The following is a 24,893-nucleotide window of genomic DNA, read 5'->3' as shown; positions in this document are numbered from 1 at the left end:
AAAAATATTGGTATGAAGCTGGAGTGATGAATAACTGGCCTACTATGATTGCCTTAAAGTATCATATAACAGGTATGTTAGCGTACACCAACTGTAAAATAAAATGCTTAATGCATGATTTTTGAACAGTGTCTTCATTACTTAGTTTGTCCACCAGGGAGCACAAGTTAGTTTTGTAAAACTGTAAAGTTTCCCACTCAGTACTTTCTGTATCATAGCACTCTCGACACTTTCTATTAAGATGAATTTCTCTCAAATATGGATCATCAGACAAATCTAGTACTTATCAGGCTCAGGTAACTGAAGTATGTTTGTTAAAGTATGAGTTTTCTTAATATTCAATCTAATCAATAACAGATACACCAAAATTAGCAAGCTTAGAGATCTTTATTTATTTTCTTTACATTAACTGAAACAAATGATGGGAAAATGAATTAATATCTCTGAGAAGGTTCCACTAAAAACTGAAAGACAAAAATGTATCCCTGATAGCGGGGTCCCTACTCAGACCGGACCCCATGTCCCTTCACCAAAGCCGAGAAAACAAAGAGCTCACATAGAAACACACACAGTTCACAGCTGGCATCAGATAACCCTCATTCCTTCACAAAGCTCTGACTGGGAACACCAACACCCTTCAGGAACAGGACCAACTGTCACACTGTCATTCCAGTAGGACTGGTTCCAGTAAGGCCAGTAGTTTCATTACAATTATTTCTCCACATTTTGTCTTACAATAAGTTTAAGTGATTTGTTTTTCAAACATTAAATGTTATAATAGAAAATCTACAACTCTTATTTTGAAACTACTGGCCTTGCGCTGACTTGAAGGGTGTCAATCGTCCTACAGCACCAAACGATTTCTTCTCATTTTGTTTTGTATAATCACTTAGTGCATTGCTCAAGGTTTCCTGAGAATAGTTGCAGCACAAAAAAAAAAAAATCTAAGGCAACTTCATCCCAATATATATTATAATGACTACAACTCTGTATTATTATGCAGGAGGAAAATATTCCACGTATGTGGGTTTTAAAGAAGTTTTTTCTATGTAAATCACAATCTTAAATCGTATCGAGTGAGTTAATGGATTAGATATTGAAGGTCAGACAAAAAGGCTTGAAGCTCTCAAATCTCATAGTGCAAATAAACTGGAAATAAAAATGATTTACTACACAACAAGGAGTGGATAGTGCACACAAAGCCAGACCAGCTACACCAGGCTCTGACTACATGAGTTTCAAGGTTTGGAAATTAAAAGACAACTGCTGTCACTTAAAGCCATTAATGATCACATTAGACCCTGCATGAGACCTTAATGTTCTGGTGCAGAGGATGCTACATGAAACTAATAAAAAGGTTTTTGGTCGAAGATATAAGCTCCAAAGATAATGGCCCCTTTAGACACAACAGTGGTCGATCTACAAGAACTGCCATGCAATAACGTGATACAGTACCGTACGTGATGAATTAACACCAGAAGATCATTCTGCTCTGTTCCCTTCTCTGTACCCCGGAGGATGGAATGTGCCTGAATTATTGCAGTACCTGACGGGGTTAAATGTGCAAAGAATGCATTTGAGGAAGAAACGCCAAAATAAGAGACAATGCAGCCCCTTAGAAAGCATTAAGGTGTACGGAGATGTTGATCCAAAAATCTTTTAAGCGCTATGCAGCTTCTTTGAAAACGTAGATGAGAATTGGACTGTGTCCCACCTGGATTTGGTCTCATGAAAGAGTTTCAGCAGAACAGTTGTAATAAATAACAATAAATAAATTTACAGAAGTATAAGTACAGAAAAAGAGGGCAAACAATTTCATTCATCCCCTCACCTCGCACTTTACAGAAACCCAAACGAGTTGGAATTGGAAGACTGAAATCCACAGCCTTTGGATAAGAGGAATTGTCTTCAACATAAACTCATTGACCCAGACTTTGTCTTTTTTGGTCAGGCATTTAACACAGAGCTCGACAGCTCTGAAACACTCAAACATGGAAGCAGATTCTTTCTCATGGCTTTCAAATCAGTTGGGAAGAAACTTCTCTTCAAACCCAACATTGGCTACATTTCACCTTTCTCCTCTTAACTTAAGGAGTAGAAAACAGTTCAACTAAAATCTTTGGTTTAAGCACCAAATTAAAGACAGGATTCTACCACGTACAGAAAAACATTATTGCTTACAATGCACAGAACCAGTTTGATTAATTAGACTGCGTTTCCACTGATAACCACCAGAGGACAGCGGGCACACAAACTCATTCTTGTGATCTTGGTGATATGACTTCTGAATTGCACCTGAATCAATACATTTATATTGTAACTAAAATATACATCTTTGAATATCCCTTTATGTTGCAGCTCTGGATTTTGATTTGCATAGTGAGAAGCATCCCAGGAACCACACACTCAGCACACACGTCGAGCTAGAAAATCAAATCAAACAGCTCAAACCTGAATACATAAAAATAAACAGCAAACAAGAAATAAAATTTAAAGACAAATGAAATCAAAAGCAAAGCTGAGAGTCAGACGACAAACATTTAAAATATCAGAAAACCCGTTTTCCATTTTTTTTCTTTTGATTTCATTTACTTGTTTCTTTTTTTTAAGCGCTCTCTACATGGGAGCAGCAGGATTTGTCCAGCCACCTGAGTGAGATTTTTTTTTACTGTGGATGCTTTACCACACAGACACACACATGTACACACACACAAGCGCACACACACGCACACTCTTTTCACTATTCCTCTTCCTCTGCTTCCTCTTCACCAATTTCCTCTTCCACTTCATCCACCCATTGGTCACGCTGTGCAGTTGGTGAGTTGGTTCCTCCTGGATCTTCTTCCTCCACCTCTCTGCCCCCTCGCAGCTCCAGATCTCGCAGGAAGAGCTGAGGGTAGCTGGCCAGCCTACGAGGTCCAAGTTGAGCCAAAGCCTGAAGGGCAAGAGACCGTTCCCTCTGACCTGGAAACATCAGCGGAGGGCCAGTTCCGGACCCAGTCCCACCATCCAGCATCGTGTGAGGAAGGAACGCCGAGGAGTGCGCCTGTAAGGACAGACTTTCGAGATGGTTGGACTGCTCCCTCCCTCCTCCATCCCCGCTCCCCTCCTCGCCAAGCTCAGGCCCACGCCTGGGGCGACGTGTGCGCAGCTCTAGGCAGCTGTGTCCCTTGCGGTGACGCTGCAGATGGTCCTCTCGGGCGAAGGCCTTGTGGCAGAGCGGACACTCGAAGGGCCTCGCCCCGCTGTGGAGGGACAGGTGGTTTTTGAGGTCGTATGAGTGGAGGAACCTGGCAGGGCAGTGTGGGCAGGGGTAGGGGCGCTCGCCTGTGTGTTTTCTCATGTGGATCTTCAACTTATCATTCCTAAAGAAGAGACAGGTGAAGAATGAAGAGGCAAGAAGGAAGAGTGATGGGAACAGAACATGATCAGGTCACAAAACATCAAACCACTTTATTTGTACATACTATGTATGAAAAAGTTGTGGTTGTGGTTACTGCTGTCTGTCTCACTGTCAATCCCACTCATTCTGTCTCTCTTTATCCCACTTTCTCAGCCCATCTGGTTGTGGCAAATGGCTTTCCACCAATGAGTCTGGTTCTGCTAGAGGTTTCTTCCTGTTACAAGGAAGTTTGACTTGCTACTGTTGCCCAGTGCTTGCTCATTTGGGCCTTTATAAATAATATTACGAGAAAGAGTACAGTTTAGACCTGCTCTATGTGTAAAGTGCCCTGAGATAACTTTTGTTGTGACTTGAGGCTTTGTAACAAAAATATGAAATGATTGAAAAGTTCATGTACCGGGTGAAACGCACTCCACAGGCAGAGCACTGGAAGGGCTTCTCTCCAGTGTGGGTCCTCATGTGTCGGGGCAGCTTTCCTGCTCCATGGATGATCTTCTGACAAACAGGGCACTGCTGGGGTGTCTGAGACTTCCTCTTTCTACCACCTCCGGCTGCTGAGGCAGCTGCTCCTCGATCAGCTACAGAGGTAGATATGGAGGTGCTTCCGATCACTATTGCATCGTCCCCAAAACCCTCCATGTCGTCGTCCTCTGACAGCTTGTCATTCATGGGCGGGACAGGTGGTGGGTGGGCTATAAGAGGACGCTCGTGCATCCAGTGAAGGAGCCCTCCATTAAGTGTGGCTCCTCTTCCTGGCTCTCTGAACGCCCTGGGATTTCCGTTTTGGACAAATTTTGGGTGAAGCTCCTCCTGTTCTGGGCTGGGAGGCTGGGTTGTTGGCAGGGAGCGTAGGCTGTCGGATGCAGGGGAAGGGTGCGAAATGGGAGAAGCAGGTGACAGGTTCATAACTGATGAGTTGATGTGATGTGACACCATGTTTTTAACCTTCTTTCTGTCCGTTTTTCTTCGGGACTGCTTGTCTACCCTGCTCTGTCCTTGCACCATCCTCTCAGCAGCTGTGTGCTGGACTCTCTGCTCCTCAGCTGTCTCCCCCTCTGCCTCTGCCGTCTCCCCCAGGATATCTCTGCATGCGTCAGCCACACACTTGATGCCCAGAACCTGGGCCCCTCGCAGCACATCTCTCATCCCTGAGCTGGGGATTGTCAGGGTGGCAGTGTAGGCGAACTCCAGCAGGGCATCCAGGGCGTCGGGTGCCACGCAGTCCAGCTGGCACACGCTGAAACCTCCTCCACCCTCGCCGCCGCCCTCCTCTCCCCCGAACAGCCGGCGGAAGTAGAGACTGACGGCGGCCATGACGGAGCGATGAGTTGGGTAGCGTGCCCCGCGGGACGTCAGAGTGAGGTCACACAGGAGCCCTGCCCTCCTTTGGTCATTGAGGTGGGACAAGAGCTCATTGCTGTGCTCCGGGAAGGGGATCCCAATCAGACCGTCCTCTCCTGGAGACATGGCCACCTGCGTGAAAGAATGGAAGTATCAGGTAAATGGAGGAACTAAGCCAATACCATAACCAATTAGCCTCCCTGGTTTTAGGTAAGTTGAGTGACAATGACAACAGTGTGGTTCTAGAAGAGAGCTAGAAAAATGTCACACTGGCATCGGTGTAACCCAGGTAAAGGAATCTGTATAAGGAAGGGAAAAATGGTCCTGGAACATCTCTACCTTCGTATCACAGTGCTTTCTTTTCCTGTTATTTTTTCCTTCAATCTAAATCTACCGTAGCGTGACTGAGACAAGGAGGTTCGTTCACGTGAAGGACAATTTAAACCAGGCTTAGCGACAACTCTCCCCCCTTATCCCTCCTGTACTTTCTCTCCAGATTACTAAATCAGGAGGCGGCGATTTTGGCCAGGAAGATGGGGGTTGGGGCATCAGAGGACAAATGTGATATAGATGCCATAGCCATCAGGGGACGCAAAATATAACAGCAAGGAGAAGAAGAAATAATCGTCAGAGCAGGGAGAAGGAAGACATGAAGCCAAATGATTGATAATAGAGATGCAAAAGGATGCAGGATTACGCAACGCAATGTGCTGTAGGTGCTGTAACCAATGTCAGTAGGTTAATTCCCGTGTGAAACCTTTATAGCATTAGCTGGTTAATTAAAATACCTGGAGATGAAAGAGAAGGACTAACGGAGAGAGGACAGAGGAAAGAACAGTAAGCGAGGAAGAGGGAGGAAGTGACGGCTAGAGTGGGCGAAGGGGGGAGTACCAGTGAAAGAATGAGGAAGGAAAAAACAGAAAGAGAAGAATTTCAGCCTTATGAGGGCTAGAATAATAGTACGACGCGTTAAACTTGATGTGCAACATATCCAGACCAGTCAGTTACTAAATTACATTAGTTTCGTCACCCTCTCTCTTATGTTTAACCCTATACATTCTATCGAGTGTGGAGCTGAAGGTCACATGTCGTAAAGCAAAGACATGAACTTTATACCTCTTTGAGAGTCATTACAAGAGCTCTCATTAATAAGACCCAACAACTCCCTTCTTTGGCTCCCTAAGCTCGCACCTCACCCTGTCCACACTATACCTGCTCAACAATATCTCTTAACACACCTGAGCAGACCAGATTTTCCACAAACAACTCACCCTCCAGATTCCCCCTCCCTGCCCTTTATCTCCCTCCCATAGCAACTGGCAGCCCCCTGGCCATCCAATAACAGTGTTCGCACAGTGCCCAGAGGGCTTTGCACAACGACGGCACATCCACCTGACGAACCTGCTCCAAAACACACCCTATTAAACACACAGGCACAGGAGCGCACACACACACGTATAAAATACAAATGCACACACACATTGCGTGCCAATCTGTGGCTCCCCCCACCCACCATTGTTCAATTTAACCTGTTATGTGACAATCCCGACAATCCCAGCCTTTTAAAGACATACAAGTATTAAATACTCCTCCCATTCAATGTAAAAGTACAGCGAATAAAACAATTATTTATCAACTCATCAACCAGCACTTTTTGTAATCCTTCCCATCGCTCCAGTTGACACGAAATCCCAAATGTTCCCTTTCACATCCCAGGTTGATCAAGAAGTAGCAACAAGTCTCTGAAGTTAAGCCTACCTTCCCCGTCTTCATGGGCATGGGCACAGTCATCTGGAGGCGAGGGGACGTGTGTCTACCGGCATCCATCTTTCTGCTCCTTACAACTCGTCTCCCCAGCTTCCCTTCGCTCCGTCTTTGAAAACCACCTATTTTTCTGTTTCTTTCTACCCTTAGAAGTGTTACCTAAAGGTTTGATCTCGCCGTCGTAAGACGGGGTTAAGCGTTGATCCTTGGGGATGTCTACCTCTTTTGCACATTCTGACACCTTCCTTCCTGTTGTATCAAAAGAGGGTGCACGGTGACGAAGGCAGATTCAGAGATACCCCTCCCCCCCGAAGTCGCCTACGCGTCCCCTCTCGCCAAAAACCAACGGCCTATTTTCCGAACACTTTCCGATAAACGCCATCTCCTCGTCGACCTCTCCCTGTTCTTAAAGAAAACAACAGGTAGATGGGGTTTTGTGTATCGGAGGTAATGTAAAATCAAATCCGTCAAGCTTCAGACCACAAACGTTACATGAACTGCTTTAGTAGGAAGGAAAACAGCGCATTCAAGCAAAACACCTCAGAAATACCTTTTATTTTTTAGTCAACTTAGTGTCAAAGTTGAACAATCACGTAAGAACCAAAATCATATTGCCATTATGAGTCATATCACACGCAGGAACAAACACTCAGGTAGGCGCAATATGAGAGTTAAAACATGTCAAATTGTACCACAGAGACAAACTGCTGCAGAAAGCACTTCCTTTGAAACCAAGGTATGCTAAACGTCAACGATTGCATGCTATAAAACAGAGCTACTGCCTTTACTAGACATATTTACTCTTATTTTTTAAAACCAAATGATTTGCATGAGAATTATCTCTTCAACTCGTGTCCCCCGGCCTGTGTTTTGTCAGCCACTGACACAGAAGAGTGAGGAAGTCAAGGGGCAGTGCACTCGCACATAAACACACTATTTTGCACGCAACTATTTTGCATCGGACCATCATAAAAGCCACTTTTCAAGCAAATATGCCAAAGATAATCAGGTTCCAGCTTCTCAGATGTGAGGATTATCTGCCTTTCTCTGTCCGAGATAAATGGAAACCTTTTATCTTTGCGTTTGGAGTCTCTGTTGGATGAAATGCGACATTTTAAGACGTCGCCTTGTGTCTTAGAGTTTTTTTTGCTATTTTCTGACATCTGAAGATGAACTGATAATTAATCTGTACTTGCAAGATCACCATATAAGGTATTCATTGTTTAAATGCACCCAGAGGAACACAGATTTGTTGCTATAATAATTATGTGCATAAAAACAAGTTATAAGACATGTTTTGCCCAATTTTTGAGATGCCCCCTGTAAGAGAAAAGTCACAAATAGACAAAAAAAACGGAAACTTTAGAAACAGTACATAAAAGCGAGACATAAAGGGGTTTTAGGAGGAGCACATACAACGCACATTTAATTTCCGGCGCAGGGGCGAGAAGAAAAAAAAAAGAGCATCATGGGTGGTTGGTGGTTCGAGTTTGTTATTTTAGGCATATTCCTAAGAACACATGCGTGTTCGGAAAATAATAAGATTGCAAAGACGTTGCAGGGATTCCCATCAAATCAAGTCTGTGTGTGAGTCACTTTATACCAACACAGCATGACACACAAACACACACACTCAGCCTTATTCCCTCTTTCTCCTTTTTTTTGTTGCTAACAAGGACGTATCTGCATAAGTTGCTGAATCTTGCAACACATAACTTATGGCCACCCACATGCAGATACCACAAACGCATTGTGTCTTGCAAAAAAAAAAAAAGTAAGCTCATTAAGAACGTGTGCAAGCATTATATAAAACACAAAAGACAACATGTTAATTAGGGTTAAGAGGCTTATAGTCAAATATCTGCCGTTAGGTGTGTCATTTAAAGCTAGTCTTGCCAAAACACACAAACCACAAAAAAAACTCACCAAAAAGTATTTTATTTATGCATTAAATACTTCAGATCTTAAGATAAATCCTTCCAGCAATCTTCTCATCTCTTTCTTTGTTTTTTTTGATCGCACCTCCTACTCTTTTGTCGGCAGTGGAGAAATTCACCTCCTCTGCAACGCTACCATTTCCTCATCCTTTTGTTTCATTATGAACACTCTTCCTCTCTCTTTACGACAAGGATTTATTCGTCACATTAAAAAAATATATACATATGTAGATATTTAAGATTTAAGATACTTAATGTTATATTATTTGGCAGAAACATAAAGCTACAACTTAGTCGTGCGATCAGACCAGAAAACGGAGCAAAAATCCGATTGAACGTGTTTTAAGGGAATCCACCATGGATTCGTTTTTACTTAAGAGGAAATGGAAAGTTAACTCCCCCTATTCTGTCCACTAACGCGACGCAGTTTAACCCCTGACACAAACACATAAGGCCAGGAAAATGACAGCAGCAGAATTGACCAAACGTGCACACAAAGATGTGTGTTTCAGCATAAAGGCAGGTTATTGTATCCATCGTCTATATCATGAAATCCTTTGCACACCCTCTGCCTGTGTGTCATGACTGGAACTGTTAGTATTATTTTTATGGGTCTTATTTTCCGTTAAAGGCTGTAAGTTTTCCCAGTCCACCTCAATTATATCGGCTCCAGCACTAAGGGGGAAAATATGACTTTATACTATTCACAGAAAACTGTGGCTGAGAGGGAGAAGGAGAAAGGCTTTTATAAATTCTGATGTCAGATGTTTTCCAAAGTGCTTGTACGTGTGTTTGTGACCGTGTGTGTGTGTGTGTGTGTGTGTGTGTGTGTGTGTGTGTGTGTGTGAGAATGTTGGTTAAAGTGAGCATGGTTGGTTGCATGTGTTGTAACAGCTTTCTCAGTACCTTTACAGTACTTACTTAAATAACTGACGAACACGGGATACGCATAATTCTCGCACTTTAACAAAGTAAATAAAAAGTAACATGAAAGATTTAAAGTTATTTCATGTCCAAAACGTCTACATAAGGATACATTTTGAAACATTGCAGCAGTTAAAATATGTAATAAAATATAACTATTGCGTTAAAATCACAACAAATAATTAGCAGCTGTTCATTCAGTGCATCACATTCACACACAGACATATTTACACACACAGCTAAGTGTTTTCATTCAGATAAACCCTGTAATTGAGCAGTTATTCATAACCACACCGTCACAACTTATATTGCTAAACAACCACCGTGCCAGAGCAACAACAACAAAGCGGCCAAACACACTGAAAGTAAAAGCAAGCTCATACCGTTTCTCCTCCACACATTCGTGCTCCTCTCACCACTTTTCTTCTCTGTGTGACAGATTTTAAAGGGTTAAAGAAAGACAAAGTTTTTCGCCCTCTTTACACTTCACTTATTTGGGGGAGTGAGAGAAGTTTGGTACTGGGACACCTTCTCTGAGGAAGAGTAGGGGAGGAGGAAACGGGGGGGGATGAGAGGAGATGAGTACAAGCACGTCTGCCAAACCAAAGCAGAGCACTCTCGCAGGACTGTCAGAGTGCAGAACCCTCACACTTAAAGCCACACATATATACCAAACAACATGCTGGCTACACACAAGTACACTCAGGTCCTCTAATAATACGGCTCATCTCTGCCGGGAGATAAAAGCTCCACCTCTGCGTCCCAACAGTTCCCTCCGGACTGAACATTTGCATCCCACCAGGAGATATAAAAACAGACGCAACCAGGGAGAAATTTGAATCTGCATTTGAATTTGTCGAAGACAAGAGTTGAGACACCATCATGATAATTGTGATGATTGCACCGTGTCATGACTCGAGGGGGAATTAAGAAAAAAAAAGAGAGAAGTCCGGCGAGGTGATGTTACTCAGCAGAAGTTTGTTCTGTCTTTTAGTCAAGAAAGACACAGCAGCCAATCCCTCTTCTGTCCTTACTGTAACTGGGGCATTATGGTGTGTGTGTGTGTGTGTGTGTGTGTGTGTGTGTGTGTGTGTGTGTGTGTGTGTGTGTGTGTGTGTGTACGCATGCGCACATTGTGGTCTTAGTTCCAAGAACACATTACATTATTCATTTGGCTGGCAGAGCGGAGGCCCTTATCCCCTCGCCCTACCACACCACAAACACTCCACTGTGAGCGCCGGCAGCAGCACGTTTGCATGCCAGACCTGAACACCAGTTTGAATCTGCTGCCGGATTATCAGCTTATCAACACACGGGACGAGACATTTGGGTGCACATATAGGCTCCCTCCTACCTGAAGTTAATGTAAATAAAATATGTCCTTTTTACATACAATTTACTTCTCTACGTAACGGTTAGCAAACACTGACGTCACATCTTCAAATCGTTTGAACCTTAAAATTAGAAATACAGGATATTTGAGGGGAATATTTGAGGCTGTTAGAGAATATTTCCTTTTAAAGTTTAAGTTTAGTTGTGATTGTATTTAATTTGAACAGTTAAAGTGATAATGTTGAAGATTTTCATTTAAATAAATGTCTGTTAAGTCTCTATCTATCGCCTAATGAGGTAACACGATGGTGTTTGAGCCTATGGCCCACTGATGAAAGCCTTTACATTTGCAGTATATAGTATTATTACAGACAGGGTGTCTGTGGCGACTTTCCCGGAAAAAATCACAAGCAGCGCCCAGTTAGTGACGCGTTTTCCATCACCCAGCAGTGGTTGGTCTGCCACAGAGGGTAGGCGGAGCTAAGCGGCTGCTTTTCCGGTCTCTGCAAGTGTTGCGAGTAAACAGTAACCTACTATGGCTGAACAAACAAAGAAAAGATCGATGACCAGAAAGCGACCGTCAGCGAGGAAAATTAAGAGTTACAGCCGTGACAAAGGGAGCAAACCATAGACGTCTGGTTTAAGAGGGAACTGGTCCTCCCACAATCACCGTTTATCGCCATTGGGTGCTGTGAAAGAGAACGAAACTAAAATCTTTGAGATTATATCTTTAAAGCCACAATATGTGATTTGTGCCTAGATGGGTCTGTCAATCAAAACAATAACAAAAGACGTAGTTTGATAAACATGGGAATTGCTGTATACATTGTTAAACAATCACCATCGTCCATGAAAATATACCCGAGGGCGCCGGTTTGGCTCAGCAGTTAAATCGGCGGCCATATACAGAGGCTACAGTCCTGAACGCGGTGGCCCCGGGTTCAAGTCCCGCTCTCAGCCCTTTGCCACGTGTCATTCCCACTCTCTTCCCCTGTTTCCAACACAGTCCACTGTCCTCTCTCAGTAAAGGGATGAAAGGCCAAAAAAGAAAAAAAGAAAAAATACCCGACATGAAATCATGTTCAAAAATTAGGTTACGTTGTTTCATTCCAATAAAATACCCCAAAGTTATGTTAGCTAACGTAAACAGTTCGCAGCTGTCCTGACTCACTCTCTTATGTATCATCTTGTCAAACCCTAACCTTGAATAAAACTACAGATTTCTCTGTGTTTAAACTTTTTTGGAAACTTTAATAACATAAGTACACAACTCAACATAATATATAACGTAGGTTAAGCTGTTTTTAGACATTTTATTTGGGAATTGTTACATATTATACCTTTAAATGAGAGCATACAATGTTATTTCATTGTAACTTAGCCTTTAACACCAGGAAGTGATTACATTTTTTTTTTTTATGATACAATATAAATTAATTATAATTGAGTATAACCCTGGTCTAAGTGCAACCGAACATACCATCTTTCTTTAACCAAGATTTTAAAACTTTTTCTCATTTCCTTTTCTTTTCAGGCAGTTTTGCTCACAAACAGTTTTTTTAAGAGTAAGCTTTTTTTGTACACTTTTATGTAGATGTTTAATTATGTAAAGATACTTTTGACTTTGAAGAAAGATGGTGTGAACACTCTGAAACTGATGATTCAACATAATATATATAAATAACAGATTTCCCGAAAGAATTGCAAAAAATAGATAGGTGTATGGCGCTTATCTTTTTCTAAAGAAATGAGTGTAGTCTGTAACACCCCGTTTGCCACTGTGAAGGGAGGAGCGAGCAGGAGCAGGAAAATAAATCAATCTGAGGTTGGAAAGAGGAAAAACAGTGCGAGATTTGAGAAGAGACAACAAAGGCAACATGAGGGAGGCATGTTTTCTAAAAACACACATGTTCTTAGAAATCACACAAAAAAGGAGGCTATGGGGGAGGAGAAACACATGAGAGTGAGTGAATGGGGAGTGGGTGGCGAGATACTCTTAGAGATAAAGCGGAGAAGAAGGGAGGTTAAGACAGGAAAATCTAGTCCCGGCCTCGAACAATCTGTGTTAGCGAGGAGACATGAAACAAGAGTCGACAGAGTTAAGTTACAGGGGGAGAGGAAGGGGGAGACCGAGAGAGAGGAGGGAGAGGAGCAGTGACATGACGACTGGGAGATGAAAAAAAAAAAAAGCAAGAGCAAGAGGTGAACACATGCACGCAGCCACAGGAAGTAGCAAGAGTCCTTGCAGGTGTGTGTGTGTGTGCAGATGTCTGAGGGAGAGATGTGGTAGCAGGCTGCTCTATCATTAGCATCACCAAAAGGGAGTTTCACCCAAAGATGGAGAACACGAACAGATGTGAAAGAGAGTGCATGCTGACTGAGTGGTTTCACACTTAACTCTCCAACTCTCTTTGCTCTTTATCTGGTCAGCAGTTTCTACCCAAAACACTCCACAAGTGTGTGTGTGTATGTGTGTGAACGCTGGAGCAGCGGTGTGTGTGGGTGAATCACTTACTGCACCCTACGTCAATTAATATGCAAGAGCTGGAAAGACTTTATTTTAGTCTGAGTTGTTTTATTGACATTTTCATGAGAGTGTGATGAGAGTTGACTGCTCTGCGTGAGGAAAAGTGTAATATACACATTGAAAGAGTGATCAAGTGTCATTACAGTCAAACAGTCATTTATCAGCATGCTTGCAGTCACTCAGCGGGGGTGTTTCAACATGTCGGTCCGCTAACAACCAAATGAAGTGTGTGGGTGTTCATCGCAGCGAGCGCTGTAAGTCGAGGCTACATCTTTATCCGGAGTCGTGTAGTTATTTACACTGAGCCTTTACATGAAGGAAAAACTTCAATACATTTTTTGATTATATTTTTTAAGATACCGTGGAGAAGATTTAAAGTCAGTTGATTCTTTTGTGTTGTACAAATCTGATGAAGCTTTCTTTTATTATTGAAATATTATTATGTATTAAATGTATAATATATGTGTGTACGTTTGTAAATATACTGTTAACTTTGCATTAATGCCGCCACAATGCACAAAGTATTTTTCTTAATCTGTTGCCATTTTCTACATCTGATTATCTGAACGCTGAATGAAATTCAAATCAAATGTGAAAAGTGTTTCATAAAAGAATATAAGCGCACGTCACGTGGACCTTGATCTCGTAAAGCTGTGAAGAAGTAGCCCTTTTTTTTTTCTCCAAGCACGTGTGTAAGTTATGATTTATGTGTCTATCTTCAGTTGGACAACATCATGCAAGATATCATTTAATCTAACTCAATAGCTTTATAATTACTAGTTCCTATAACTTGCTTTGTAACACTTGTAATGATATTAAAGTTTCAAACCTTTAATGTTGTCTCAGGTGTTTTTGGTCCACTGGGACTGAACAGTAAAATGCACAAAACACAAAAACAAAACAAACTGCAGCTGCAAAAGTGACTACAAAACTAAATCAAACTTTTAATATTAAAAAGTTTTTCCCTCCACAGACACTTTTTATAAATGTATTAATTTGTCTGCATGTGTAAGTGTAATTACAGTGGGTGTATTCGTGTGGAGATTTTTTTTAATAGAGGACTCTATTTAAAGTTTCATATTTTCACTTGAGCACAAAGTTTGGGTGTTGGTGTAATCAGGATGGTTTTGGAACTGGGGATGGGATTGGGTTGGTTGATTTGGGGATGAGGTTAAAGAAAGTGTATGGGCCTGTGTTTACTAATGGCGGCGCCAATTTTCTATACGAAACCAAAACAGTTCAGCGTTTTCAGCACTCAAGGTCCTCAGCGCAAAAAATGCCCTCAGTGTCAGCTGCTATTGTCGCTGTGCTCACAGCGCTCTCAGTTCTCTATATATATATGTGTGTGTACGTTTGTAAATATACTGTTAACTTCGCATTAATGCCGCCACAATGCACAAAGTATTTTTCTTAATCTGTTGCCATTTTCTACAACTGATTATCTGAACGCTGATTGAAATTTAAATCAAATGTGGAAAGTGTTTCATAAAAGAATATAAGTGCATGTCACGTGGAGAAGTAGCCCTTTTTTTTTTTCTCCAAGCACGTGTGTAAGTTATGATTTGTGTGTGTATCTACAGTTGGATAACATCATGCAAGATATCATTTAATCTAACTCAATAGCTTGAACATAAAGTTTGGGTGTTGGTGTAATCAGGATGGTTTTGGAACTGGGGATGGAATTAGGTTGGTTGATTTGGGGATGAGGTAAAAGAAAGTGTATTGGCCTTTGTTTACTAATGGCGGCGCCAATTTTCTAACTCAATAAAAAATGCCCTCAGTGTCAGCTGCTATTGTCGCTGTGCTCACAGCGCTCTCAGTTCTCCCTCACCGACCAATCAAAATCAAGAAGGGCCGGGTGTATCGCTATTAACTTTGTTATATGGATTAGTTTTTTATGTTTGGCCCTAATTAGTTTAATCTTTACAGTTTCTCAGGATGTATTTACATAGCAAAAATGAATAAAGGGAATTATTATTGTCAAGAAACTATGATGAAGGCTGCAGAAAACATCACTTGTTTTTGGCTGCACGCGTCTATTGATAAGAACCTGTATTTAGAACTATTTGTTAACGTTGTTACTGTTCATGTTGTTTCTGTCTTTGAATAAGGTTTCCACATCACTGGGAGGGTCTCAACAACTGCTGCTCTCCTACACAGATGACCTCACATTTCGGTGGAAGATGTTGCAAAAGCAGTGGACAAACGCACACACACAGTAACAGAACAGAGAGAGAGAAATGTCGCAAAAATAACAGATCCTGATCAGTTTCCTCTTCCTGTGCTCAGTAAAGATGGTCGACCACTAGAGCAGATAGACAGATAAAATGAAGGCAAAATGACACATTGAAAACGAGTGAAAACAGCTCAAAGGGGGATTTAGCAAAGAGAGAAAAATATTGTGTTTTTGTCGAAAGAAAAAATACAATTAGATGACATGAGTGAAAGATGTGTCACCTTCCTGACAGCGTAACGACATGTGAGTGAAACAGCGAGGGGAGGAGTGTGTTTGTTTTTACTGTAACTACAATCCAAGAATTATATCACAACTTCAGAATAACTTCAGGTCAGGACTTGACACGCTGAGTAACACACGGAGTCATGAGCCAGGCAGCTGCACGAGTGCAACAACAATGGCCTACATGATGTGAAACTAACAGATAAACTATGATTGTCTCTATTGTAGTCTGAATGGTAGATGTCCGGAGAAATAAGTGTTTTAACATACATTTGGTCCAAAGTAGGATGTTCACCTACACCACCTACGTGATGTGTGTATAACTACACTCCTGCAAGTGTTTTTGTACGAATAGATTCATGGTGATATTATTTTTCCCAAACGGGATGGCATGCAGCCTTTTGGAGACTCAGGCTCAATTTGCTGCTGGAGTTCCCCTTTAAAGATCACAAGGGTCAGTTTCAGCTACCATCGCCTCTTATGTTTGGGTGTTTATTCTCACTTTCCCTGAAATGTTGTTTCACTGTACCTATTTATTATAACCGCCCGCTCAATCTACACAAACAATTGCAAACTGTTACTAGAAGAGCTGAATCATGATCACTTTTTCTCAGGCCCCGTTTGTTTTTTTCTCTTTCTTCTCCGACTCTTTACAAGAAGAAGAAGAGTCACAGCCACCTGTTGATTGGTTAACGCCGGGGTGGCGTGGGCCGCACAGCCGGTGGTCGAGAGCGAGGGAGGGCTGTCAAATGCTACAGAAACTCATGACTGAAAAGAGGAAATGGCAGATACAGAACTTCCTCTATTGACACAGATCGAGTGGGGGTAAGACTCAACTGTAGTAGCAGCAGACTGGATTACGGACAGTGTGTAGTCACCCCTCTGCCATTATTGCTTCTATGTGGAGAAACAACCGCCATATATGGTGAAAATGGCGCGTTCGTGCAGAGGTCAAAGGGGACTTGCAATCACAAACTAAGTTACAGAAGTGAAATAATCCCCACGACTGAACCAAACTAAAGCCCAAAGTTGATCTTTTTCATGACTAGCAAAGCCCCATTTAATTTGATGTAATGATCTGGAATCGAGCACTTGCGGGGGGGTGAAGCTGAAAGCAAAACCTGAGAAAAAGGTGAGACACCTTCAAATGTTAGGGTCTAAGAGAGAAACCTCTACTTCTTTCAGCTCCCATTCTCCCTCCCCCGTTCTGACTCTCTCTCCCCACCTTCCTCCCACTCACTCGGTTTGTATGAAACTGAAAGACCCGTGTCTGAAAAGGGGGAATTTACATGTCCTAATTAGAGCATTTCCTGGAACTGAGCGCATGTTTATCTTTATAAATACATATACACATGTGTGTGTGTGTATATTTTGGGGTGTGTGTGTGTGTGTGTGTGTGTGTGTGTTCCTCGCCTGACAGACCACTTGCTGTCACTTCCCCCTACCCATCAGTTTACGGACACATGGTTGTCACCAGACAAAGGCAAGGTCACATGATGATGGTGTCGCACCAACTTGCCCACCACACACACACACACACACACACACACACACTTTACATACAACACACACTGAAGTTAAAGAAAAATGCACATCCGACTCACAGAGAAATATAAACCACTTTAAGTAAAATGAGACGTGCAGTCATTGCTCAGGTTGGTTGTCCCGTTTTAACCCCCTTAAAACTTCAAAGTACTTGAGCCATGTCTCCTCGGCTGTAAAAGAAGAATTTAAAATCGTATTTAAAACCGAAAAGGTTTTTTCGTGAGAACATATTATGTTACTACTATTATACATATTTCATTATTAGAATTATTTGAGGATGTCTACAACATCAGGCAAAGTGTTAGCAGATGAAAACCAGCCTTTTAGCTAACTCAGGTGCAGTTATGTCTGTCTGAACATTGATGAATGTTCAATCAAATAATGAAACACTACAGTTATATTCTGTTATATTTGGTGCATTATCAGCTACAGGAATCAAAATTGAGCTCTGGTCTAATAGAAATGCTCACACTTTAATGAAAGGAAATAATTTCCATCGTATTGCAACTTTAAGCTAGCTAGCATAACGTTAGCCTGTTAGCTTAGTAAGCTGTGTGTTGCTGGCATTTGTAAACTGTGTTCTCTGCTCTACTGTGGGGTTCAGCGCGGTTATACAAATATACAGTACATATATATTAACAGTTTTAAAGCTTCTCAGAAGAAGTGGTGTTCTTTTTAATTACAAACCAAAAATCTTTAACACCAAAAGGTCATTTTAAGCAAACAAAATGTAATTTCTGGCATCATTCCTCAGCTAAGTTAAAAAGCTCATAGAGCGCCTGCAGCCGACAGACTAAAGAGGAGTTAACTTCCAGGTTGCCTATAAAATATTTAACTGCTTGACCACTTTATTCAGCTCATATTTATTTCAAGGACAAGGATATTTTCAGGCAAGTCTCCCATCCTTTTAAAAAACTATGTTTAAGGAGGTCTGACCCCCACAACAATTTGTTCGTGGTGTAAACTTGTAAAGGAGCAAATTTTAAATGGGACAGGGCAAAAAACAAACGGATACAGATTCTGTTCTTACGATCGATAACAGGGAAAACAAATTAATTCTAAGTGCATCTAGTAGCGTATTTGTGCTTCTCAGACGTAGGATGCTTCATCAGCTCAAATTATCTTTTTAGTCATTTAGGATGTTTTTAACTTTTTGTATAATTGTTGATTGTGTTATTTGATCCAGTTAAAAACACCACTGACATTGAATTTTGTCTCCTCAGTTAAATTACAGGTATGTTGACAATTACCTGGTTCATCAGTGGCATTTTTAAATGTATACAAACAGCAGCAACAAGATAAGACAACTTAACAAATGGGATTCCTGTAGTTGGAAAATTGTTAAAATTTCCGCCTTTCAGCTTTTACAAAGATTCCTTATCTTTGAGCCCACAGGGGGTCGTTACTAACATGCATTTAACACACAACAAGGGGCAAAGATAAGTAATAGGATAAATGTTTACTGGACAATGTAATTGTTATAGATTAATGGCATGATTAGCATTTGAATCTGGTCCCTCTAAGCTTCACTTTCAGTCTGCAATTCTGTCTGCCATCAGGTACGATCACCCGGGGTAGAGCCGGTAACACAGTAGAGCAATAAAAACCGAGGTTAAACCATGAGTGAACCTTGGACAGGGGTTTGTATGTAATAGTTTTCCTTTTATTCTTTTAGGAGACATAATCATTTGATAACAGCCAAGTATTTATGAAGATTGAATTTATTCAAACCTTCACTTTGCTCTGCTCATAGCCACATAAGCAAAAGTACCTTAAAGACAGCAGTACGATTCAAGGGAAGCACTCGTCAAAGCACCTGACAGGCCCAACCCCCTCCACAGCTCTCACAAGGGATCTGCGTCTAACAATTATTGTATCTATGGTCGAACTTTATGCAACGACCGACCGTTTGTTGCGTGAAAATGTAGGCATGACTTGAACTTGTATCTCAATACAATACAAAAACAATTTGATCATTCTTCACACAGTTAAGTTTCTGAGTTCTCACGTGTTAAAATGAGTCCAACACTATGAATTAAATAAGAGACGGAAAATCAAAGAGTGTCCTAAAATGTGCACCATTGTACAAAAAGATCATTCAGATCTTGGGCTTATCCTGTTGCCCCACCTTAGAGTGTAGCCATTTTGAACAGGTATTAACACCTTTGGATTACGACGTGTTTCGACAACACTTCGGACCTACTACTTAATTTTAAGATTTGAAGAATACCGACAGAGAGAGGGATCGACATGTCGTACAGCATATACAGTCATTTCTGAATTGTTCCTACCTCCAGTCCATAAAACCAGGAGAAGATGGGTGCCTGCTTTCTTCTACCTCTCTCACGTCCCCCTCCTCTTTGGTTCAGAGGTCAGCAGAGGTCATACACCTGAGACGAAAAGACGAGAAAGTATGAAAACCTGACCTGCTGTGAGTATAATCATCCAAGAGGCTGGTGACGAGTCGGACATTCACTAAGCGTGTGAACAAATATGTTTGTCTCATAACTGATACGAGAAGAAGTGCTGACTAATTGAGGCACATGTTTTCCTTTCTTTGGTAAAGTGGGATTGTTTTAGCCACACTGCATGTGGATGAAAACACAATCACATGATGCATCAGATGTAATTGGGTTGGTGTGTGTGTGGGGGGGTTCTTGTAAAAAAGCAGAAAAAAGGACATAGACAGAAACCAACCGCTTCCTGCTTTGACTTCTTTAGAAAAGTTCTCCTACTGTAAAGCCCTGTTTTTTTGGTAAAGCCCACCCACACACGAAATCTTTCAGATGACTGTAATGACAACATACTGTACAGAAGTGATGATCTCAACAGCTTTCCAAGAATTATTGAACACAAATGCAGGCTGGAGATACGGTAATTAAGGAAGCAAAGGCTTCAGCTGCGAGGATGCAGGCCTGTAGGATGCAGGTCGTGTCAGGACGGCAGGAACGAGGGATGAGGCACAGATGTCCAATTATATCGCAGACAGAATAGGCCGAACAGAGCTGGCATTAAGAATTTATTTCAAAGCCCTGATGGCTCTTCCATGTGTGAGAAACCAGCCCCGGAATGAGAGAGCACAAAACACGTCCACTCACATGAAGGACCCTGGCACGCAGGGAAGAGAAAAAAGTAAGAAGGGCTTCTCTTCTCCAAACTTTTCTGCCCTCAAAAAGAGCCCCGTAGACGATGTGTGGGCCCCTCAGAGACCGCGAGATGAACCGAAAAAGCTGCGACAACACCTGAGCCTGGAGGGTATAAGGCATTAACTACCTGCATGGATGGCTAAAGATTTAACCAAACAGGCTGTGCCCAAGACAGGGAAACCAAACCCAAGCCAGTCGAGCTTGTTAGGCCGGTCCGTCAGAGGGGCGAGTCAGCAACACAGACTGTAATGACACACACAAAAGCCCACTGGCATGACAGCCCTCCCCACCCATGAGGTAGGCAGAGAGAAGCCTTAACCTAACATTACAGCCTGAGCACATCCTATTGTAACACAGCATGGTGGCAGGATTAAAATAAAACACTGGGTGTGCCATGATGATGATGATGATGATGATTAACAGACCACTGATGGTGTATGTGTGGGGGGAGATCATAGTTTCATCATGATATGGGTGCAAGAAGCTAAATGCAATTGGTCCAACCGTCTGCGTGCCCACGAGCAGCAGAGAGGCAGGTGATGTGCGTGAGAGCAGGTTAGGTTTTGGATGTCAGCCGGTGTTCTCGGCTATAATTAGCAGCCCAGTCTCCAGAAATGTACCCGCCGACCCCTTTCTCTCTATCTCTCTCCTCACCTGGACGCTCAGATCAAACAGAAGCCGCAGCACCTGCTCCTTAAAAAATAAAAGCCTAGTTTCATTTAATAGCGCGAAGCCCAAACGCTCCTCTTGCTGCTTTATAGAGAGGGAATAAATGTCGACTGGAGTTACCGAACACCCGTGACGTGGGATTGTCCTCCCGTGACCCCGATCAAACCGGGAGGGAGGGAGGCTATAGGTTGAGGCGGTGCTGTCATGGCAAACAGACATGTCCTTAAATCACATTTAACTTACATGTGTGTTGTAGTTTACAATGAAAAGCAGAGCAGGCAGGTGAAGCGGTTACCTGAGCGCCGGTGTGTCACCTGTTCAGACCGGTCGCCTCCCACCTGACCGGGCTCCACACTTCCTGGATTATTCCGTCCCACCCTGCCTACTTCTTTAACTTCTTCTTCTTCTTTTTTATGCTCGTAGCTCTTGTCTTTTCTTCTTCGCAGGGGGTCGCTGCTCCTGTCGTCCTCAGCTCCACACCCGGGAGGTTTTAATCTTCTTCAAGTCGTGCGTCGGCGTTTTTTTTCTCCCCTCTCCTCTCCTGTCTCTGCAGACCGGCTCGTTAGACTGCTCTGACCCCCTGTCTGCTGCTGCCTCCGCTGGCCCACTCCGACTCCCTGCTCCTTCTTTCTGAGAACCAGGAAGCGGCTTGCCCTACTTACGCCCAGCCGCGGATTGGCTCTGGCAGGGCTGGAGAGGAGACCGCCGGGGTGGGCAGGGCACAGGGGGGAGGGAGGGAGGCAGGGAGGGAGGGGGTCCGGCTCTGGTGCGATAGGCCAGCAGCGTTGTCTGTCGCGGTAGGGAGGAGAGAGGTGGGCAGGTTTGAAGACCCCGCTCCTCCTCCTCCTTTGGGCATCATAGGTAGGTACAGCTCCGCAGGTAATAAAGGATATCTACCCTTTTATTTGCCTACCTGTTAGATGAACACGCATTTTGGGTCGAAACAGACTTAGCGCCCCCCCTCCCCCCTCTTCATGACTCAGCATTATTCCTTCTAAAGCCACCCGGATGATGGAGAGGTGGAAGTCAGCGCGTGCAGCTTCAAACAGGTGCAGGACTGAGGCTGACACATGATTCAAGCTAATGTGCTAAATGAAACTTTGACAGAGGATGTGTCACATCCAGAGTGAGGGCAGTAGCAAAGGGCAACAGCAGGGACTTTTTAAAATGACTTTGACTAAATGTATGAATCAGTTCAGAGAAAAATAAAGTATGTACACTATGACCTGCTGCAGTGCACAATAGCCTATATACGTGATGCTATTTTTCCATAGAGAGGTAGCACAACCAGCACAGACGCTGAACATCACTACAAAACACCTGAACATTTACGTTTAAGCGTCCTGTTTGAAGTGGTTACGGATATGGGAATCACCTCGCTGTTTCAAAGTTTAAATCTCATCTTCGTCTGCTGGAGCTGCAGGTGTGTGTGTATGTGCGTGTGTGTGTGTGAAATTGTGTCGGTGGGTTTACAAGTGAGGGTGCAGGAAGTCTATATATAATTTTGCGGTGAGCCCACCTTTTACCACCCCCCTAACCTTAAATCTGTGCTTGTTCTGCGGTTGTGCTCCCAGTCAAAAAGCGTAAAAGTTCATGTGCGCCACATGTTGAGTTTCCCATGTTAGTTTGTTTCAAAGCTGGGGTATTCAACATGGGGGTTGAGTCCTCCAAAAGGGTCGCAAAATAAATCGGAGGGATCAACAAGATAGTTGCCTAAGAGAAAAACACATGCTGCTTCTAAGTTATATATATTTTATAGCTTTTTCTACTTTTTTGCCTTTTATTATGAAATACTGGCTATAGGTTAATCTCTTTAGGTCTCTAAAAACTATAATAAAAAGGCAACATATTTTGTTAAAGTGCAGCACAAACATTGTAACCTACTTAAGTACAATTTTGAGGTACTTATACTTTACTTGAGCATTTACTGCAACTTTACAAGCCTACATTTATTTTGAGAGATTAAACTACCTTGCAGGTTCCAGTTACTACAGAATATTAAGAAGTTCACTAGCTGCAACATTGAATTAATGTACACATTAACTATGATCCAATATTATTATACGTATATAGTTTTGAAATGGGCCTTTCTGCAGAAAGATCACTTTACTTTCTGTACTAAAAATACATTTTGATGCATAAACGTTTGTACTATGACAGGAGTGAAATTGAATGTTGGTCTTTTATTTGTTATGCCATATTTATACCATGTATTGTAGAGTTAAAGATCTGCATACTACTGCATAGAAGCCTCAACATAGGAAGACGGGCCCTTCGTTTAGTTTGTGTATGAATGATTTCAGGATTGTGTAAATCCATTGCTTTTACTTGCAGGACGAATACAAACACACTGTTGCAACTACATGCAACAGTTTTATATGATGAGGAATGAATTAGTATAATTGAGAGTTTTTAGCACCTAAACCTTCCTGGATAGTCCAGTTTGTATCATGTGCAGCCTCATGGTAAAGACTCCTCTCTGAGTCTATTTCAGAGGCCAAGTGACTGGCAGCAATTACAGACCTGTTTATCCTCCCACCTCTATTCATGGATTGTAATCCAGGCTGGTCTGTCATCATTAACCTTATCCAATGTTGTCCACGCTGTCTCTCTGCTCCTCAGTGACCTCTCGTCTTCACAATAACATTTTCCACCACTTAAATGGCTTTGGAGTACTTTCATGTAACTGCAAAAACACATACTTAAGCTACATAAATGGTGCTATTGTTCAAGATGCTCCTTTTTCTTCCTGCTGTTGATGTGATTATTAAAGTATCATCGCCATCTAGTGGTCAGTGTGCAGCCTGCAGGCCTGAATCCCAAGTGTCTGTTCAACTGAGGCCTCCTCTACAAAATGACTATATCTGCACTGTGAATGTGTAAAAACACGACATACAGCATGTTCACCCCATGTGCTTTTCACAGCTTACATGCTCTGAACTCTGACCAGTTAAAGATTTCAGTATAATCCCAAACAGCACATCAAAACATCAAATATTTACAGCTACAAGCCAATCATCCTCTTACTGACAAATGTATGCTGCTTTATGAGACTCAGCAGAGGCTATTTGAAGAGTTTTCATATAATAACAAGTGTAAATCCAATGTGTTAATGCCTCTTAACTCGCAGAGGTGAAAAATAATGCTCTCATCGCCGCCTACATGGGCTGAGGGGCTGTTGAGAACCTCTTTGGCGTTAATGAGAGAGGAGAGGTAAAATAAATGTGTGTCAGAGAGGGAGGGTTAAAGGAAGGGAAAAGGAGCCAGGTGAGACTGTAATCTGCCCTCCTGAAGTTGGATTTTTATTTAGTTTCAGTCAAGAGCGAGAGAGATTTAAGTGTCCCCACATTCACAAGCTTAACCTTGGATGTGAGTGTTGTCTGCCCTCTGCTGAGAGGTACAGGATTAGCATTGTGGATTGAGGAGCAGCAGCAGCAGAAGAAGAGCTGGGATTGTGGAGGCTGAGGTACAGAAAACTTCAGGTCACTCCAATGAGAGGTTATTTTACTGCACACAGGGTTGATGTTGAGTCATGAAACCTCTGAAGTACCAAATCCTCAGAGTTCAAGTCTGAGTCACAATGGTTGTGTCCAAGTCGAGTCATAAGTGGAGCTCAGCAGGCACGTGCACAGATAGGACCCAAGGGGGGCTTGAGCCCCTGCCCTTGTGCTCCCAGAGTCGAAAAGTGTCTTGACTTATCATGAAAAGCACACATCACTCCAGCCCCACCCCAGTTGGGTTACAGTGAATAGTATCACACACGTAGGCACTGTTTTGATTATAAAATCAACCAAAACAACACTTACTTTTTATCTTATCCATTAAAAAAATGATTAGGTAGATAGGA

At 42.4% G+C, this 24,893-nt stretch overlaps 1 protein-coding gene across 2 annotated transcripts; it reads right to left on the bottom strand.

Annotated features, from left to right (window-relative positions):
- Positions 1-373: 373 nt before the first annotated feature.
- zbtb7b (zinc finger and BTB domain containing 7B) lies at positions 374-21,722 on the bottom strand. 2 transcript variants are annotated; one of them, XM_069656801.1, is made up of 4 exons: positions 21,342-21,722; positions 19,523-19,621; positions 3,801-4,876; positions 374-3,365 (listed from the first exon to the last, which is right to left on the bottom strand). In XM_069656801.1, exons 3-4 carry the CDS (start codon positions 4,868-4,870, stop codon positions 2,741-2,743), a joined length of 1,695 nt encoding a protein of 564 aa, XP_069512902.1. In that variant the 5' UTR covers positions 4,871-4,876; positions 19,523-19,621; positions 21,342-21,722; the 3' UTR covers positions 374-2,740. The 2 variants fall into 2 exon arrangements, with proteins under 2 accessions (XP_069512902.1, XP_069512903.1); XM_069656802.1 differs by lacking the exon at positions 21,342-21,722 and adding an exon at positions 20,330-20,467.
- Between the last annotated feature and the right edge of the window lie 3,171 nt (positions 21,723-24,893).

This window comes from Semicossyphus pulcher, unplaced genomic scaffold (genome assembly GCF_022749685.1).
Source record: "Semicossyphus pulcher isolate SPU_LCO1_2020_fin unplaced genomic scaffold, fSemPul1.0.p SCAF_9, whole genome shotgun sequence".
Taxonomy (NCBI): Eukaryota; Metazoa; Chordata; class Actinopteri; order Labriformes; family Labridae; genus Semicossyphus; species Semicossyphus pulcher.
The sequence above is the reverse complement of the archived record's forward strand: the minus strand, read 5'-3'. Positions and strand labels throughout refer to the sequence as shown.